We start from the raw sequence: 16,332 nt of genomic DNA on the forward strand, positions 1-16,332 counted from the left end.
AGGAAACTATTAACCATTCTTTGTATATGTAACTAATGCTAAAAATAATCTTCCCATGAACCATGTCAGATTGACTCCAGGTTCGTTCAGCTCTCCGGGTGACTGCTAACCTAAATAATCATAATACAATGTTTGCATATAAAGGAAGATAGTTCCTACATGATAATGCTTGCTTTGTTATCCAACGAACACCGTTCATTGTTTCTCGCTATACTTTGGATAGTAGTTGAAATTTTCACTGGGCAGTTACTTTGAAATATACCAGGTTGCCACTTTTAATCTCAAAATAATCGGAAAAATAGCTACCGCCAAATTTAAGATTTTGCAACAGGAAATGAAACGGCTCGATATTTCAGAATAAATAACCTTTATTTTCCAGCTAGATCACATACATGAAGGTTTCTTTCCTCAGCAGCTGCTAGTTTAAAGATGGCACTGCTCATCAACTCTAGACACCCAGTGACACACTTTCAAAACTCTTAAGTGTTGAGGGTCAGGTAAAACCGGTATTCTGTCTGTAGATGGCAGTCATGAACTCTCATGGTCTTGTATGCGTTTGATTGCTCTGCTTGTAAAAAAAGTGACAGGCCTGTCAACTCAAAAGGTGTAATTAAGATGACTGCAATTACACTGGACTTTGTTGGTGGTATGGAGCTCCAGACCGTCAGTGTGTATGTCAGTACAAGCATCAACAGAAAGCTATGACATCAGTTGGGAAAAGAACAAAATACAGATACATCACCTTCATTTCCTCCACTTTTGAAAATAATATTTTTCATTCCATATACAACTTCATTCAACAAACACTACAAGCCAGTCTTCTTGAAACAATATGGGTCACCAACTGTTGAGCTTCTCTCTGCTGCATGTGGAAGCCCTTCTAACATTTCTAAACTGCAAGGGCCTTGGCATATTCACTTTCCACAGACAATGGAATAGTAGTTTACAAAGGGATCTGTGAATTGCATTAGATTACTTAATAAAAAAATTCAAGTATTTCAAAGACAAATGGTCAAAAGTGCTGGAAGCCAGAATCAAATCAGATTTCTTCCTATTCCACTGTCCAAGGAGTATCATTTGTACTGACAAAGTTGACAAAATAAACCCACAATAATTAAACACTCAGAATTACAAGGACCAGAACATGCACAGTAGGTTACAGAGACATTCCACACAGCATATTCATATACGTGAAGGGCGAGTATGTGCAGTGTAATAAGATCAAACCCCAGTCCTGGGTATTATTGGATGTAGGTTTCAGGATGAATGAACTTAATTTTGATACGCTATCACATTTCCTCTATGTACCCTTGTATTCTCTTCTGTTTTAGATTAAGGTAACTCAGGAGAGAACATGTAATGAACCAGTTTTCAGAAAGACAAACTCAGTTCAGTGGCGCAAGTATAAAGAACGTCACACTGCTTGACAAGACTGTGATGAGCTGAAGACAGTTCTTTTAAAAACATTTACCGTAATAAAATGGTTTAAATAAAGACCAGAGGAAAGAGGCAATGTAGGCAAAATATATTTACAGTATTTAACAATGGTCACAACAATTTTACACAGAATCGTTATAAAACATTCCAACAAGACCAGGCAATTCCACAGATAGTATGACAATGTCAAAATACATAACACATTAGATACAACAAAATAATATGGCTTGAATGATATGGTTCCATCGTGTTGAAAAAAGTGACTTGGATGCCCTCTGTAGGACAAGGTAGGTGCAGAAGTTCAACATTGAGCTATTTGCTTATGGCAACAAGGCTTTAACTAAATCTACAACTTAATTTGTCATTGGCCATCCCTGGACTTGTCTTATTGCAGAACTGCATATATGATTTAGGACCGTGCTACAACAATGATATACTTCCATCAAAACTCTGAAACCAGACCAATGCAGACAGAGCAAAACAACAATAATAATAAATAGGAAACGTTTTTTTGACGAGCGAACACTGGATGTGAAGACTACAGATGGAAGTTTTCAGCTGGATAATTCTTTCACATCCAATGTGTCTTTGGTCCCCAAGTAAGTATTGACTTTGGCAAAAGAAAAATAAATAATTGTGAGTAACGTTTTTTCAAAATGTAGGCCAAAATTCTACTACCATTTCCTATGGAAATGTTGGATACTATGCCATTTAGTCTCAAGTATCAAAGCACATTAACCATGCCTCATGACATACAACTACTTCATCTATCATGTATTATTGTTCATCACAAAACAAATAAATAGCTGAAATAAGCTCATCAATAACTCATCTTCAAAAATCAAAGATTTACAACACCTTCTCATGGATGTTCTTCCTTAGTTTTTCTTTAGAACACCCACAAATGTGAACAAAAACCCAATAACCAAAGCAGAAACTAACAAAACATTTTCACAGGAGTAAACGGGAACTGCACAGGGAGTGGTGGTCTGTATGAGGTGGTGTACGTGTGTGTCGTATGTGTGAGAGACTTCTGGCTGCAGGTCTTTTGTTGCGGTTCTATGAATCGCTCTGCAAGGGCCTTTATCCCAGGCCTATTTGGGGGGAAGGGAGTTGTCAGGGGTACTTGGGGTCACCACCTCTTTGTAGAAATGCTCTACTTGCTCTTTGTACATCTTCATGACCACTGGTCTCTTCAGCTTCATAGTGGGGCCTGAGGGAGAAAAAGAGACTGCATCAGCTATACACAGTGTACAAAACATTAGGAACACCTTCCTTATATTCAGTTGCACCTTTGCCCTCTGAACAGCCTCAATTCATCAGGGCATGGACTCTACAAGGTGTTGAACGCATTCCATAAGGATGGTGGCTCATGTTGACTCCAATGCTTCCCAAAGTTGTATCAAGTTGGCTGGATGTCCTTCGGGTGGTGGACCATCCTTGATAGACAGGGAAACTTGAGCGTGGAAAAACCAAGCAACGTTACACACCCAAACTGGTGCGCCTGGCACCTACTACCATGGCACTTAAAAATGTTGTCTTGCCCATTCACTCTGAATGGCGCACACACACAATCCATGTCTCAAGGCTTAATCTTTCTCTAACCTGACACCTCCCCTTCGTCTTCCCTGTGGCTCAGTTGGTAGAGCATGGTGTTTGCAACGCCAGGGTTGCGGGTTCGATTCCCACGGGGGGTCAGTACAAAAAAAACAAAAAAACGCATGAAATGAAATGTATGCATTCACTACTGTAAGTCGCTCTGGATAAGAGCGTCTGCTAAATGACTAAAATGTAAGGGGATTTAACAAGTGACATCAATAAGGGATCATAGCCTTCACCTGGTCAGTCTGTCAAGGAAAGAGCAGGTATTCCTAATGTTTTGTACACTCAGTGTATATCCTGCTGTTATGCTCATTGACAGCCACCACTGGATAGGTGGGAAAAACTAGTGACGACATGGTCTGCAATAGACTGAGAAAAGGGCAACAAAAACTCTTCTATTGAAATTGGCCATATACATCATGGAAACTAGAGTCCAGCCTATGTAATGACCTGGAAAAACAACATGGCACTAAACCAACATGCACACTGAGTCCAGCCTATGTAATGACCTGGAAAAACATACTGCAGTTAAGAACATGGCACTAAACCAACATGCACACTGGCCCCCCCTCACCCAGCTCTCCCCCAGTGATGGAGAAGTCCTGGTCTAGGATGATCCACTTCTGGATGCGCTGGGCGTTGGAGGTGGCGTTCTCGTTCACGCGGTTGATGCCCTCCTGGATAGCGGCATGGATGACCCGGTCACGTCCGCCGGCAATCTCTGAGACTCGCGTGGCATTGCTGCCCAGCTTTCGGCACAGCTCTACGGCCTCTGGAGTCAACTCATCCTCAGGAGCACCAGTGTCTCCATTCACCTGGCACTGAGGGGTAAAGAGACATGAAGTTTTAGTCAGTGAAGGAGATAAAAGACATATGCATTTTTCTTAGAAGGCTGTCTTGTGCATGGATAATTTATGTTTCATTAATCAATGCCATTAACCCTAGAGTCTAAGCCGGGTGAGGGGGCTAACATAAGGAATTGTTTTAAGATGGATCATTAAGCTATTTGATTTTGAATTTTAAGACCCCTTAAGGTATCAAAAAATATAAAATTATTGGATGAAACATTCAATTTGGCATTGCTATTAGCCAATAGAAACACCTTGACTAACAGATTCACCAAATGGAACAGATAGTCCCCCCCCCAAAAAAAATCTAAAGGAAGTTTGTTCTGAAGTGTCTGTCCTATTGTGTTTGTGAGAGTCTCGGCTTTCAAAGGAGTGGTCATAATAGTTAGTAAGCCAAACCGAGAAGACGCTACAGACGTTTTTGTGAGAAGACCGATTTTTGGCATGTCTCCTGGTCTGACAAACAATGCTTTAGCTCTATCACCTTCCACCACAGATGCGGAAGGGAAATATCGGAGGATTGAGACGCAGCCCATGCAAAAAACATTAGCTTAAACTGACCGATTGTTATATTATGTTAATTGTTTCTGTGGGGGTGCGACCATTGTAGGCCAAGGGTTAACTGACAATGATACTGTTAACATAAAATGACAACGGTTTGGTTCCAGTTTAACATGTACTAAACCGTATTTCAACAATACATGGTTGCCATTGCACTCAGGCTAGGTCCATCACCAGTGAGACTACCACGCAGGCGTACTAATAACAGTGATAGCACCGTAATAACAGAAATATTGGGATACTTAAAACATGAACTTAACAGATAGCATAAAGAATGGCAATGTACAAAATGTCCACCAGGTGACAGTGGTCGAGCAGAAGTTGGGATTTCGGCTAAAATATTAGAATCCACTATGACAGTCTTGCCTCATTCTATGATTACATGATAAGGAGTTTACACAGCACTGTGCAATCTCAGAGGCTGCATCTGATTACACATGGTATTTCTCAACTATCTGATACTCCTGAAGTGGCTGCAATAGATGGCCATCTAAAGGATGTTACACAATCTAAACTGTATAACATCCTTGTTCTAAATAGAAATGGTTGTCAGAACTTAGAAGATGACCTTTGAGTTAAACGGGGTATGAGTTGGGATGGGGATTTGGTTTTACACCAACAGTGCTGTAGCTAACTGGTCATACCTTAATGGTGAGCAGCATGGCGAGGAACTTCCTCTTGTCTCCAATGAGCATGGCGTTGCTAACCAGCGACACAGCCTCCTTTACAGCATCTTCAATGGGCACTGGAGGGATGTTCTCTCCACCCGCTGTGATGATCAGCTCTGGAAACACACATTGAAACAGATGTTTTAATGAGGATAATTCTAACTTGGAGTCTTCCATCAACTAACAGGCTTTCAACTAACTTCAGTCGGTTCTGTTTAAAGCTAGGTTCTGATGATTGGCCTGGGGTTCTTTTGCGGATGGGGTTATAGTGTGTAGAGGAGACTGCGTACCTTTGATGCGTCCAGTGATGAACAGGAAGCCGTTGTCGTCGTGTTTGCCCAGGTCTCCAGAGTGCAGCCAGCCCTCTGCGTCCAGGGCGTCCTCTGTCTTGTCGGCCTGGTTGAGGTAGCCCATGAAGACGTGGCGCCCCCAGAAGCAGATCTCCCCATTGCCCTCCTGGTCAGGACTGTGGATCTTAGTCTCACAGCCAGGGATCAACTTCCCAACGCTTGGGAGACAAAACACTTTAACTTTGCAGTTCTTGAAGAATATACAGTAAATCGACAGCAAATACACTTGCTAAAAGCCAAGGTATGTATGCGCTTGGGCCTGTTGTAATGAATTAATTTGTATTGAGTGAGCATGGAAATATGTAGTGTCAGGCATTGTGTGTTCAGGGGAATGTGGAGAGTATCTGCTGTAAGATACCTGGTGAGGCGGAATGCGTTGGGCAGAGAGATGGTGTGAGGTCCAGTGCTCTCACTCATTCCGTACAGCTCGTACACTGGGATGTCCAGGCTGAGGAAGAACTCCAGGGTATCCTTGGTGATGGGGGCTGCACCTGTGTAACACTTGGTGCAGCGGTCCAGACCCAGGGCCTTACGGACCTTTCTGAACACCAGCTTCTTGGCTAGGCGGTAGTTGACGGGCGTCCTTGCCATAGCTCCATTCCTGAGCAGGCAAGAGCGGAAGCAGGAGTTTAATATAACATCTCTACTATATCTTTATACCTCAGGCTGTAGTTCAATACTGTACATACTGTGCTAGCATTATTATACTGTGCGTGGCCATGACAACTACTCATCCTGTTCTGTCATGTTTGTGATAGTAGTATTGGCCTTAAAAATAAAATAAATAAAAAAATAACTAAGAAGTCAGAACCACAGGTGGTGCAACAGGTAAATTAGAACACAGATTCCCCTCGCCCTATTCAATAGGCTACATACCGGTTCATACTGGTATACATACTGATTCATCTTGCTGAGGTTAGTCTTCAGCCCCACTCCTTTGGCCCAGACTGCCACCTTCCTGCGCACAGTGGACGACTTGGCCCCGACGGACTTCATCTTCTCCTGCATCTTCTCCCAGACGCGTGGTACGCCCATAAAGGCTGTGGGACGCACCTCTCTCATCGTGTTGACCAGGGAGCCCTGAGAACAGACAGGGAGGCACACACACTGAAGGGGTTGGTAATCAAAGTATGTGTGTGTGAGCAGAGTAATACGGACACTAGCACATTGAGAAAGACAGTTCAGCTCCTGAGGATAACTGTTCAAAAGCATTTGCAACGTAGTGCATTTAGTAAAGCTGACGCTTATTTTGGGAAGAACAGCCTTTTCACAGAGAGCAGATCCACTAACGCAGTGTTTCCCGTACCCCCCAACAGCACATCTTTTTTGTTGTGATCCCAGACAAGCTCTCCTGATTCTACATGTGAACTAATCATCAAACCCTTGACAAGTTGAATCAGGGGTTTTTGTCCGGGGCAACAACAAAAAGGTGTGCTTTTGGGGTTACTCGAGGACCAGAGTTGGGAAACACTGCACTAATGAACTGATCAATTGCAAAACAAAGAGTTGTCTTGTGTGAGTAGGTTCCCCCTCAGGAAATCAATTTAACTTAAATCTGCCTCCCTTAACTGGATTATACACTAGGTTTAATCTAAAATGAAGGGGAGGACAAGTGGGAGTAACAGAGTGCACGACAATCTTCTCTGTCACATGGAGAATGTGGAAAAGGTCCTCTTCTAAATGAGAATAGACCATCACCTTCAGTGCGTCTGGCTGGGCGAAGTAGGTTGCCCCTCCGACCTTCATGGTGACCCAGATGTCCACCATCTGAGCAGCGATGTGGCTGAGAGGCAGGTAGCTGACAACTATCTCCTGAGACTTGGTGGCTTCTGTTAGCCGGACATGGCGGCCTACGGCGAAAGCTGTCCATGTCAGCTACAAAGAGAGAGCGAGGGAGACAGTCATTCACAAGTAAACTCGGAGCAAAGGTGGATTTTGAATAGATAGGGGGCTACATTTTTACATCATGACACTGATAGTGCATCACTCTCATAGATCTTTACAATGGAACCTAATGTGCAGCCATTTTATTGGTCGCGTTCACATTTTGCAGATGTTATTGTGGGTGTAACTAAACTAACTAGTGCAGTAACACCTAACAATACATGCAAATAAAAAAAATTCTAAAGCAATTAGAAATATTAGAATAAGCAATGTCAGAGTCTGAAATATAAAAATATATGGGTGTATTGATATTATGGACAGTATATAAATAGAAAAGGTGTGTACAGCAGTAATTGTATAAGATGAACCATGACTAGAATACAGTATATACATAAAGTGTGTAAAACTGTATAAACATTATTAAAGAGACCAGAGGTCAATGACTATTTACATAGGGCAGCAGGTTAGAGTAACCGGGTGGTAGCCGGCAAATAACAATGACTAAAATTCAGGGTAGGCTCCTGGGCGGAGGCCGGCTAGTGGTGACTAACAGTCTGATGGCCTGAAGAGAGAAGACATTTTTCAGTTTCTCGGCACCTGTACGGTCTTCGCCTTCTAGATGGTAGCGGGGTGAAGAGGCCGTGGCTAAGGTGGCCAAGGTCCTTGATGATCTTACTGGCTTTCCTGTGACACCGGGTGCTGTAGATGTCCTGGAGGGCTGGCAGTGCGCCCCCGGTGATGCGTTGGGATGACTGCACCACCATCTGGAAAGCCCAGCAGTTGTGGACGGTGCAGGTGCCGTATCAGGCGGTGAAACAGCCCAACAGGATGCTCTCAATGGTACATCTGTAGAATATCTTCAGCCTCCTGTGGTTGAAGAGGCACTGTTGCGCATTCACAACACTGTATGGGGCCAACCGAGTGGTGCAGTGGTCTAAGGCACTGCATCGCAGTGCTAGCTGTGCCACTAGAGATTCTGGGTTCGAGTCCAGGCTCTGTCACAGCCGGCCGTGACAGTGAGACCCATGGGGCGGCGCACAATTGGCCCAGCGTCGTCCGGATTAGGGGAGGGTCTGGCCGGCAGGAATGTCCTATCGCGCTCTAGCGACTCCTGTGGTGGGCCGGGCACAATGCACGCTGACACCGTCACCAGGTGTACGGTGTTTCCTCTGACACATTGGTGCACTGTTGTGTTTCGGAGGACGCACGGCTTTCGACCTTCTCTCCCGAGTCCGTACGTGAGTTGCAGCGATGAGACAAGACTAACTACCAATTGGATACCACGAAATTGGGGAGAAAAAGGGGTTTAAAAATAAAGGAAGAAATAAAACACACTGTGGACCATTTCAGCTTGTCAGTAATGTGCCGCCAAGGAACTTCAATCTTTTTGCCCTCTCCATTGCGGCCCAGTCGATGCAGATGGGGAAGTGTTCCTTTAGTCGTCTCCTGAAGTCTACAATCAGCTCCTTCGTTTTGTTGACGTTATTTTCCTGGCACCACTCCGCCAGGGCCCTCACCACCTTCCTGTAGGCAGTCTCGTAGTTGTTGGTAGTCAGGCCTACCACTTGTGTTGTCTGCAAACTTGATGGTTGAGTTGGAGATGTGCGTGGCCACGCAGTCATGGGGGAACAGGGAGTATAGGAGGGGGCTTAGCACATACCCTTGTGGGACACCGTGCTGAGGATCAGCATAGCGGAGGTGCTGTTGCCCACCTTCACCACCTGGCAGTTTAATATTACTGGTGGGTGTCACTCACATTGTCATGGCTGAGCATCACTCCTTTGGGCTGGCCCGTGGTCCCTGATGTGTAGATCAGTGTGCAGCACTGGTTGGGTTTCTGGGTAGCGATGATGTCATCCAGCTGAGAGTTGGACTCATCACGGCCCAGCTCCATAAACTCTACCCACTGTGTAGAGAATACAAGATAGTCAGGATACAGTGGGGGGAAACAAACCAGCAGGAACTGTAGTGCGTTATGAACACTTCTAAAGACACAGAAGGCATTGATCCAGCTTCTAATGTTCAAATGAAATCGAAATAGTTTGACACGCATACCGTGTAGAGGTTTGGTCTCTTCTCTTTAAGTGCATCTTTGTACTGGATAATGGCTTTCAGGTGTGGCAGCTTGTCCTGAACCTGAAGGAAAAAGAGGAATACACCGATTAAGGTTAAAAAAAGGATGAAGGTATCCCTGATGTATTGATGAATCTAAGCAAATCTAAAGCTCTCCATCCTCTGTGCTTACCTGTAGGATCTTCTGTAGCTGTTTGTGGTTCTCCACCACGATGATGTTGGCCTTGCAGTTCTCTGCTAAGTACTGGCACGCCTCTGGGGAGTTGGTGGTGTAGATACCCACTGCAAACCCACTGGCAACAAGAAACAGTGAGTCATGTTGATTCATGGTCCATGAAACTCAAGATTCCTTTCCCACAGACAGGTTTGGCAACTCTGCTAGGTAAGTATGTATTTCATAAAGTTATGCTCATCATGAAAGAACAGTCTGTACTAGGGGTGTTACGGTTCACCAAACCCGCGGTTTGGTATGGATTGCGTTCTTTTTAGAAAAGTAAAATGCCATTCACAATGTACATTGCATTGTCTGTTGTTTCAGCGATTGTTACGACTCTGATGCTACGTTTGGAACTGTGGGAGGTGGAATTTACTAGTTGTGAAGCCGTAAATACCAGTTGGATGCATTCATGGGATTTGAACTCGTCGAGAAATGCCGAGTGCTAATTTCCAACAAGCAGTGTCAAGCATAAACTAAAAGTACAGCCATCATGCTTGTAAACAAATTATAGAGTGTTCAAAACATTGTTGCGTTTAACTGCCGAAAAATCTGTTAGAGGTCACCATGTGAAAGTAGTGGGTGTTCAAGATGATAGACTAGTTTCCCCCAGTTTGAGGGCCGTTCAAGTGGATTTTTCCCAGTCGTATGTGGTAAATTCCCATTTGGTTACGATGGCACCATGACACTGCCTTCTTCAGTGCCAAATGCATACGTGTGACTCTCAAAAGGGGGTGTGTGTCACACGGGACATCTCCAAATCTGAGGTAATGTGATGAGCCGTCACAGTTAAGTAAGCGCAACAGGGTGCATTGGACAATTCATTGCAAACTTCAGAATTGGTTTGCTTATATAGAGCAGGTACTACCCATTTGCTGAAATGGGTGCAAGAAGGAAGTTTGTAACATGCGTTTCAGTCTTGCTCCGGTATACCTGGTTGATGTTGGTGTAAATGTGTGAACATATGAGGCGTTGGCAGCTGCATGATTCTCGTTGAGTGCGGCAACATTTATCGCAGCAGTCTAAGGCACTGCATCTCAGTGCAAGAGGTGTCATTACAGTCCCTGGTTCAAATCCAGGCTGTATCAGATCTGACTGTGATTGGGAGTCCCATAGGGCGGCGCACAAGTCGCCCAGCGTCGTCCGGGTTTGGCCGTCATTGTAAATAAGAATTTGTTCTTAACAGACTTGCCTAGTTAAATAAAGGCTAAATAAAAAAATGTAATCCACAACTGTGACCATTGTCGTTGTAATCTACCGGGAAGCAAAAATGTTCCCAAACTGGAGATTTCAACGATGATACATTATCCTCCAATATTGGTTTAAGCCCACCATGCCATCGTACAGAAGTACACTGAACAAAAACACAACAAGTATTGGTCCCATGTTTCATAATCTGAAATAAAAGCTCCTTCTCTAAAATGTTGTGCACACATTTGTTTAAATCCCTTTTAGTGAGCATTTCTTCTTAGCCAAAATAATCCATCCACCTGACTGGTGTGGCATATCAAGAAGCTGATTAAACAACATAATCATTACACAAGTGCACCATGGGCGCGGAAAAATAAAGGCCACGAAAATCTGCAGTTTTGTCAACACAATGCCACAGATGTCTCAAGTTGAGGGAGCGCGCAATTGGCATGCTGACTGCAGGACTGTCCACCAGAGCTGTTACCAGGAAATGTAATGCTAATTTCTCTACCATAAGCCGCCTCCGTCATTTTAGAGAATTTGGCAGTACATCCAACCGGCCTCACAACCGCAGACCACTTGTATGGCGTTGTGTGGGCAAGCAGTTTGCTGATGTCAATGGTGGCTGTGGGGTTATGGTATGGGAAGGCATAAGCTACGGACCATGAACACAATTGCATTTTATCGATGGCAATTTGAATGCACAGAGATACCGTGATGAGATCCTGAGGCCCATCGTGAGTTCCATTTTCTTTTAAAAAGGTATGTGACCAGATGCATATCTGTATTCCCAGTCATGTGAAATCTATCGATTAGGGCCCAACTTATTTAAATTGACTGATTTCCTTATATGAACTGTAACTCAAGTAAAATCTAAGAAATTGTTGCACGTTGCGTTTATATTTGTTGTTCAGTACAGTTCCCAGCTGCAGCGAAAAGGCACCACAGCAAGTGTTTATTGCGCTGTCCGTGCTGAAGCTGCAACATCTTGTCAGCCATTTACTTTGTTTTTGACTTAATGTTCTGTTACCAAAATCTAATTGTTTAGGAAAAACATTCCCTACTCCCTCAACCCCTGCTTATTTTAATCACATAAATAAATGAGTTATAACAAACTCCGAACACAGTAACACGTGGCAACAAAATGACGTGCAGGATGTCAAAAAGAAACGCAAAACAGGCGAATGTTTGCTGGTTGCTCAGGAGGGAAAGGGGAAGTCAGATCTGTGGAAGACATTTGACTTAGTTTTGGAAACTACTGGAGGTCAAGAAAAAGGAGCAAGCGCTGTGTGACTATAAATGTGTGCCAAACAGTTGCTGTTCGATTACAATATTTTCTTCTGACCATTTGGAACAATGTAAAGACTAAATAAACATGCCAGAGTGTCTGTTCTAACGAAAGAAAAAGCCTTTATTATAGCAGACTAAAATCAGTTGCATTCATTTGTGAATTGTGGTTTATTTATTGTTTAGACTAATTATTCAACTAATTACTAATTATTTAATTTTAAAACGAAAATGATTTATATATGCTACTGTATCAATCATAGGCCTAAGTAAGTTACGGCATTAAGACTAAATGGGACGCGCTCTTATGCCTACAGCTTGATGCTGGTTATAAACTCATCAAAAAAAGAAACGTCCTCTCACTTTCAACTGCGTTTATTTTTAGCAAACCTAACATGTGTAAATATTTGTATGAACATAACAAGATTCAACAGCTGAGACAAACTGAACAAGTTCCACAGACATGTGACTAAATAAATGGAATAATGTGTCCCTGAACAAAGGGGGGGGGGGGGGGGGGGGGTCAAAATCAAAAGTCAGTATCTGGTGTGGCCACCAGCTGCATAAAGTACTGCAGTGCATCTCTTCCTCATGGACTGCACCAGATTTGCCAGTTCTTGCTGTGAGATGTTACCCCACTCTTCCAACAAGGCACCTGCAAGTTCCCAGACATTTCTGGGGGGGAAAATGGCCCTAGATCCAAAAGGTCTGAGCCTGCAAGAAGAGTACCACATGAGGGAGGATGTCTTCCCTGTAACGCACAGCGTTGAGATTGCAGGCAATGACAACAAGCTCAGTCCGATGATGCTGTGACACACCGCCCCAGACCATGACGGACCCTTCACCTCCAAATCGATCCCCCTCGACGATAAATGCGAATCCGACCAAAACCTCTGGTGAGACAAAACCGCGACTCATCAAAGAGCACTTTCTGCCAATCCTGACTGGTCCAGCAACGGTGGGTTTGTGCCCATAGGTGACGTTGTTGCCGGTGATGTCTGGTGAGGACCTGCCTTACAACAAGCCCTCAGTCCAGCCTATTGCGGACAGTCTGAGCACTGATGGAGGGATTGTGTGTTCCTGGTGTAACTCGGGCAGTTGTTGCCATCCTGTACCTGTCCCGCAGGTGCGATGTTTGGATGTACTGATCATGTGCAGGTGTTGTTACAAGTGGTCTGCCACTGCGAGGACGATCAGCCTGTACCTGTCCCGCAGGTGTGATGTTTGGAAGTATGCTTGGGGTCATTGTCCATTTGGAAGACCCATTTGTGACCAAGCTTTAAACTTCCTGACTGATGTCTTGAGATGTTGCTTCAATATATCCACAATTTTCCCACCTTATGATGGCATCTATTTTGTGAAGTGCACCAGTCCCTCCTGAAGCAAAGCACCCCCACGCGTCACGGTTGGGATGGTGTTCTTCGGCTTGCAAGCCTCCCCCTTTTCCCTCCAAACATAAAGATGGTCATTATGGCCAAACAGTTCTATTTTTGTTTCATCAGACCAGAGGACATTTCTCCAAAAAGTATGATCTTTGTCCCCATGTGCAGTTGCAAACCATAGTCTGGCTTTATGGCGGTTTTGGGGCAGTGGCTTCTTCCTTGCTGAGAGGCCTTTCAGGTTATGTTGATATAGGACTCGTTTTACTTTGGATATAGATACTTTTGTACCCATTTCCTCCAGCATCTTCACAAGGTCCTTTGCTGTTGTTCTGGGATTGATTTGCACTTTTCGCACGTAAGTACGTTCATCTCTAGGAGACAGAACGCGTCTTCTTCCTGAGCGGTATGACGGCTGCGTGGTCCCATGGTGTTTATACTTGCGTACTATTGTTTGTACAGATGAACGTGGTACCTTCAGGCGTTTGGAAATTGCTCCCAAGGATGAACCAGACTTGTGGAGGTCTACAATTTTGTTTCTGAGGTCTTGGCTGATTTCTTTTGATTTTCCCATGATGTCAAGCAAAGAGGCACTGAGTTTGAAGGTAGGCCTTGAAATACATCCATAGGTACACCAACTGACAGAAGCTATCAGAAGCTTCTAAAGCCATGACATTTTCTGGAATTTTCCAAGCTGTTTAAAGGCACAGTCAACTTAGTGTATGTAAACTTCTGACCCACTGGAATTGAGATGCACTGAATTATAAGTGAAATAATCTGTCTGTAAACAATTGTTGGAAAAATTACTTGTGTCATGCAAAGTAGATGTCCTAACCGAATTGCCAAAACTATAGTTTGTGAACAAGAAATTTATGGAGTGGTTGAAAAACAAGTTAATGACTCCAACCTAAGTGTATGTAAACTTCCGACTTCAACTGTATATATACACACACACACACACACACACACACACACACACTACTATTAAGCGTTTTAAATATTTCTCTATTTTCTTTGCATCATTGGGAAGGTCCCGTAAGTAAGCATTTCACCGATAGTCCATACCTGTTTATGAAGCATGTAACGAAGAACTTTGGATTTGATTTTGATCTCAGGTCTTTGGTTACAGTCACATAAGTCACTTAGCTACACAAAAGAGACTGGGCTACTGTAGATCAGTGAGAAGGGAACATTCTGTACATCACACCCTCACATGACAGGGAGCGTGTCAGACCCCCTAGTGAACAGAAGTGTAGAGACTCACCCAGCCATAATGGCAGCAATGTCAGATATGAACCACTCAGCAGAGTTGAAGCCCAGAATGCCAACCCCATGGTAGCGCTCCAAGCCAAGCTGTGGACACACACACACACAGCATGAGAAAAGACCTACACATAGATCTCACATTGCCCCTAAAAAGAGGAACATAACAGATACAATGCCTGTTAATATTCATTTTTCTATGGATAAGAGTTCAGATAAAGGGGAAGGTGAAGCAAAGCCAAATACAGACTACAGAGGGTCTTTTATAACAAGAGTAGTAATAAAATACACCATCGTGATACAACAAATGTACAGCTGCTTGCCAATGCAGAGTAGCACAACTCTCCCCCTCTCCCTCCAAGTAGGAGGCAGTCAGGTTCAGATGTGGGGATGTGTGGCTTCCCCTGGGCCTGAGCCAGTCCTAATCCTCACTCATGTACAGTGTGGAGTTTCACAATAAACAGTAGCGTGGCCTAGAGCTGGGACGATAAACCGAAAATGATCGACATGGATCACTTATCGCAGGCATTTCGCTGATATCGTTCACCACGATAAGTAGCCTATACTAGAGAAATGTGAATTTTGACATAAAAGTTTGATTGATGTTTGTAGCCATCAATTGTCCCATTAACAAACTAGTAGTAGTTTAAAGGATAATAAATAAAAATGGTAGTGCACATTATAAATGTATCGTTCTATTCATCTTTACCTCATTAATTCAGGTAATTTATCGTGATATGGATTTTTCTCCATATCGTCCCACTCTAGTGTGGCCTGCATCTAGATGTTGCCCCCAGCAGCACATTGCCTCTACCTCCCACATTTCATCTCACCCTACGCATGCTGGTGACAGTGACGCCGCCACCACGAGGTTAAACACACACTGATCTGAAGTTAGGATAGTGGACTATGATCAGTGAGAGGGGAAGTTATCAAAAGCCTCCTTCTTAAAAAGGGCACACATCCTCCACAGTGGTTCTCTTTTGCTTTGGCTTCATATTTGGTTTGAGGATACATTGTTGCCTTGCCAACAGAACTTGTTCTCATACTTTGTTTCACTTTAGGAACTGATGTTTATAAGCCTTTGTTATGACTGGAAATCTAGGAGACACTTACACCAATAGAATGTTTTGTAATAATACTTCACAGCCCTTATCGGTGTGGAACCCTCAACTCCTACCATTATCTTACCGCATTCTATTGCAACTTTGTTCTGACATCCACATTTACAGCAGTAAAGTGTCAGCTATGGTCTGATTTGCATAAGTACAGTTGGTCTGTGTGTTTAGTCTCACCTTGAGGAAGCTCTTGGCAGCGGTGCGGCAAGCCTGGTAGTACTCCTGGTAGTTCATGGTCTTCGTCTGTTCTCCCTCCTTCCAGCCCAGCGCGGTGTAGCTGCCAAACCTCTCCACTGCAGTTTTAAACATCTGGTCTACAGTGAGTGGGGGCTCAGCTGCAAAGCCCGACTCCCCCATCCGCAGCGTCACCTCCCCATCACCCCTGGACGTCCACCGCTCTGGCTCAGCCATCGCCAGGGACAGGGAGTCTGGTCGCTGGGCACTCACTGAGGGAGAG

The 16,332-nt window shown here is 44.0% G+C and overlaps 1 protein-coding gene across 2 annotated transcripts in view; it reads right to left on the reverse strand.

Moving 5' to 3' along the window:
- Positions 1-1,510: 1,510 nt before the first annotated feature.
- Positions 1,511-16,332, reverse strand: part of LOC106584374 (long-chain-fatty-acid--CoA ligase ACSBG2) — a 41,829-nt gene continuing 27,007 nt past the window's right edge. For both annotated transcript variants that reach the window (XM_014169608.3, XM_014169606.3), the window contains exons 4-15: positions 16,053-16,321; positions 14,759-14,847; positions 9,596-9,716; positions 9,406-9,486; positions 9,107-9,256; positions 7,165-7,341; positions 6,365-6,546; positions 5,825-6,067; positions 5,407-5,624; positions 5,093-5,232; positions 3,614-3,860; positions 1,511-2,650 (exon numbers count right to left, since the gene is read on the reverse strand). In XM_014169608.3, coding sequence (XP_014025083.3) covers positions 2,532-2,650; positions 3,614-3,860; positions 5,093-5,232; positions 5,407-5,624; positions 5,825-6,067; positions 6,365-6,546; positions 7,165-7,341; positions 9,107-9,256; positions 9,406-9,486; positions 9,596-9,716; positions 14,759-14,847; positions 16,053-16,321 — 2,036 coding nt within the window. In that variant the 3' untranslated portion in view covers positions 1,511-2,531. The remainder of the gene's footprint in view (positions 2,651-3,613; positions 3,861-5,092; positions 5,233-5,406; positions 5,625-5,824; positions 6,068-6,364; positions 6,547-7,164; positions 7,342-9,106; positions 9,257-9,405; positions 9,487-9,595; positions 9,717-14,758; positions 14,848-16,052; positions 16,322-16,332) is intronic.

The sequence above is a fragment of the Salmo salar genome, chromosome 23 (assembly GCF_965601325.2).
Source record: "Salmo salar chromosome 23, fSalSal1, whole genome shotgun sequence".
Lineage (NCBI taxonomy): Eukaryota > Metazoa > Chordata > Actinopteri > Salmoniformes > Salmonidae > Salmo > Salmo salar.